Source organism: Cyprinodon variegatus, unplaced genomic scaffold (assembly GCF_000732505.1).
Source record: "Cyprinodon variegatus isolate N-32 unplaced genomic scaffold, C_variegatus-1.0 Scaffold8, whole genome shotgun sequence".
NCBI lineage: Eukaryota > Metazoa > Chordata > Actinopteri > Cyprinodontiformes > Cyprinodontidae > Cyprinodon > Cyprinodon variegatus.
The window spans coordinates 2,681,755-2,685,920 of NW_015150461.1; the positions used below are offsets into that span (position 1 = coordinate 2,681,755).

The window sequence follows — 4,166 nt, forward strand, 5'->3', positions numbered from 1 at the left end:
TGTTCGTATCAGTGCGCGCCGTCATTCAGACAGCGAGCCCAACAACAGCCATGTCTCCTTGCGCCGCGGAGGGAGACATTGATAACTCTGCTCACAGGACGCTGCCAGGGGTAAGTCAGTGTGATTGCATGCCGCTGGTGATGGGGATGCCATAGAGATTCATGTCAAAAATACCGAACTATCCCTTTAAGATATCATGACTATGGTGGCATTTGAGATATCTTTAATTAGAATTATGACTAGTCAAAACTAAAATCGAGATATCTTAAAATTAGTTTGACTATTCGTAATTTAATCGTAGATATCTGAAATCTGTATTTCAGATAGTCAGTAATTCATGCTAGATATCTTAAATTGACGTCTTCATACAAGTTGAGGGTAAATCTGACGTGATTTCGACTAGTCCGAATATAATTAGAGATATCTCGAATAGGTATTTTGACTAGTCCGAATATAATTAGAGATATCTCGAATAGGTATTTCGACTAGTCAAAATATAATTAGAGATATCTTAAATCGCTAAAACGTCTAGTCATAAAACAATTAGAGATAGCTTGAATGTAAAGGCGGTACATTCAAATTAATGTTAAAACGGCTTGCCATAGAGCTGATGCCCTTTTGTATTAAACTGGAGATGATTTGCTCAGACTCTTCTGCCCTGAAATTCAAACTAAAACATGACATCCTTTACTTACCTTGTTTACAGTGTTTCTGTTCTGGTCTCTGCTTGATTCGTTAAAACTTCTCTCTAACCTGCGGGTTTTTTTCCCTCAGTGTGTAAGGACAGTCCTCTGGGGGGGCTGAACTACTGCGTGCAGGAGAAGATCCGAGTCCGAGTTCACATCCGGACCTTCAAAGGGCTGAGAGGAGTTTGCTCCGGCTTCATCGTGGCCTTCGATAAATTCTGGAACATGGTGAGCCGACGTTTACAAATCTTTCTTATGTCTGATCAGCAGATGATCGATGTTTGGTTACGTCTCGTTTGCAGGCGATGGTTGACGTAGATGAGACGTACAGAGAGCCGCTGCTTGGAGAAGCCCTGTACCATGAAAAAGCCCTCACCATTTCACGGGTATCTGCTTCATGTTTCTAATTTCTCTTTTTTTTTCTGCTAAACATTGATATAAAGAATTTTGTCAGTTGTAGATTTTTCTTTATTATGAAGTCAGAATTCTGCCAAAACTGAACACACATAAAAAATTACTTAAGCTGTGTCCGAATGTCCGCACTAAATAGGGCACTATAGCCCCATTTACACCCCCGTCTGAGAACCGATCTGTGCCGAGCTTTGATTCTTAAGTCCATTTACCCATCAGGCTAACATGCTTGCCTATGTCTCTGGGTATGGGAGCATTGCAGACTAGCAAAAGAAGCCAAACGACCCCCATTCCAAAGGGGCGGACCCGTGCGTCAGTGTCTGTTTATCTGCATTTTAGTTGTTTCTTTCTTTACATTACGCAATATATATATATATAGCATAATGTTAACACGAAAGGAAAACATAATAGTCAAAAAGGTTAGATTGAAAATGTTAGCTCCCAGAAGTAGCGTAGGATCCCATTTCCATTAAATGCATCATGAATAATTGAGTTTGTTAAGCCGGTGTATTTCACTGAAGTGTTTAGTATTTTTTATTTTTGATTGAACATTGTGTTTATAAATGACAGAGATGAGTGTTGGATATGAAGTCATTAACTCTACTCTTGAAGAGAACAGCCATTAGCCTGAAGATGCTTTGCTAACATTGCTGTCACCTTCTGATCCGTCCCGGAAACACAATCCGTCCTTAAAATGCGCGAAGAGGTACACATCCGGGTGTCCATAAATAATCTAATTATGGTACTAAAATAACTTATTTCTATCCTTAAATCTGTAAAGAATGCTAATACACATCTTTAAAACGTTTTTTAATGAATTTTCTGAGACAATTTGCTTTTTACATTTTCTTCATTTTTTCTTCTTTTTACATTTAATCCGACGTGCTTAGAGCATTCCTGCAACATGTGATTAAACCATATTTATCTGCATTGTAGTTGTTTCTTTCTTTAGATCTCGCTCTATATACCATGATGTTACCATGGAAGGAAAACGTAAAAGTAAAAAAGAATAGATTTATGTTTTAATCCAAAGCAAAAAAAGTTAGCTTCTGGAAGTAGCGTAGGATCCCATTTCCAGTGCAGATCGGCCACAGAGGAGTGATAAAACAGGATTTTAAGGCTTTTTTTTTCTCAGGAAATACATTATTAACCTTTAACACGTTATATTTTAGTAGGCTTAATATTGTCATTTAGGTCTTCTTAACAAAATAAAATCGAGGGCGACCTGGGTTTATATCTGGATGCGCTAATGAGCTGATGGCGCATTCGCAGGACGGATTGAGCTTCTGGGACAGATCAGGAAGTGACAGCAGCTTCTGGGAGCTTTCTAAAGAGGCGGGATTTCCTCAAATGTAACCAATCACAGGCAGTTTACTTTCTGGGGTTGGTTGAACCTTCAAAGTGACAAAAAGTTGAGATGAAAGCAGAGAAACAGGACCACAGGAGCATAAAACGCAGAGAATTAGCATGGATGGTTGGGACACATGATGTTTTCCTGTTTATGTTTTAAATTAAAAAGCATTTATTTTAGCATCATATCAAGCTTTCATTGTCTGTTTGCCAGCTTAGCAATAGGAACTAATGTAAAGTCCGTCTATTTTCATCCTGGAAGTCAAACTTGATCCCCTGAATTTTCTTCAGATTATTTCTCAATAAAAATGTGTTGTTTTTTTCCACCAGCAGTAAAAAAAAAAGCATTTTGAAGCTGGGAGGATAAAAGAAAATGCTTACAGAAATGTATTACGGCATATTTAGTTCATAGATTTTAAAGGCGTTCCTTTGCTTTTATCGACAAACGTTAATCCCAGCTAATCTCTGTCCAGCTCTTCGAGAAGCTGAATCTGCAGGAAGGTTTGGGATCCAGCAAAAAGCCCGCTGACACCACGGATGGCAGCAGGAGAACACCATCAGAGTGCGGCGAAAGCAAACCGGACAAAAGCGACATCTCAGCGAAGGCGCCACATCCGGCGTACGGGAAGGTGCACACGCGCCACATCAACCAGCTGTTTATCCGTGGTGAAAACGTTATCCTGGTGAACCCGCAGCCTCTCTGATGCCTTTTCCTCTCATACTAAACAACAGATTCCGGTGAATCGACGAGCTGTTATATCATATTGATATGAAAAACCAGAGAAATGATCCTTTCAGTGAAAAATAAAGGTCTCTTTATTGTGATGAAAGTCTCTGTGTTTACTGTGTTCTGGTCTTGGCCCAGCAGGTGGCAGCAGAAACCCACAGCTGCCATCTGTGAGGCTATTGTCATGTGGAGAAGCTTGTCCCTTTATGTTGCTTTTCCCGTTAGTTTGAACAGGAATGACAGCGCGGTCTCAGCGGGCTTCATAAATGCATTATGAATAATTGAGTTTGTGAAGCTGGAGATTGCAGATGGCACTCAAAAGCTGTCATTTGTCTTGACGTCTCAGATTGCTTTTTACTCTTTAATGGGCACATTACCCATAAAAGCACAATTTACTGCATCTCGTGGAAGTTGTAAAGATGTTGCTCTGTTGTTTTTTTTTTCCTTTTTCTTTTTAAATGACGACGTTTATCTGGGATGATCAGCGGATGCTTGTCTGCATATCTGCAACTTTTCTTATTTGGGTTTCACATCATTTTCAAATGACCCTTTTCCAGTCTCTCAATATATATATTTATATATTTAAATGTCACAAGTGGGGCATCTTCTCTCATTAGTTTAGCTTTTGTTCATTACTGTATATACTGTTACACTTGATGTAATGTATCAGAATATTATTAGTGTAGCCCATTTAACAGGCCTCTCCAGAGAGGGAAAACGGGGTCAATTGTTTAATGCAAGCCGTGTTTGTCGCACAAGTGTGCTCAAACAAATCTTGACACCATATAAGAAGGGCGCAGCGCCGGTTTTAAAATGACCCAAAATTAGATTATACTATCTACATCTAAATTACACCAGAGAAATCACTTCTCTCTACAAGAAACTAGAATTTTTAAAGAGTTTTTTTTTATTTATTTCCAGGCTACGAAGCTAAAAGAAGCTTTAAGTGGTTTTTCTATCAGCTTCCATGTACAAAACCCTGCAAAAAGCAA

General features: G+C 39.1%; 1 protein-coding gene across 1 annotated transcript in view; it reads left to right on the forward strand.

Annotated features, from left to right (window-relative positions):
• Window positions 1-3,257, forward strand: part of lsm11 (LSM11, U7 small nuclear RNA associated) — a 5,332-nt gene extending 2,075 nt beyond the window's left edge. The window contains exons 2-4 of the mRNA XM_015376898.1: window positions 775-914; window positions 989-1,072; window positions 2,921-3,257. Of these exons, the coding sequence (XP_015232384.1) occupies window positions 775-914; window positions 989-1,072; window positions 2,921-3,151 (455 nt within the window). The 3' untranslated portion in view covers window positions 3,152-3,257. The remainder of the gene's footprint in view (window positions 1-774; window positions 915-988; window positions 1,073-2,920) is intronic.
• Window positions 3,258-4,166: the final 909 nt, after the last annotated feature.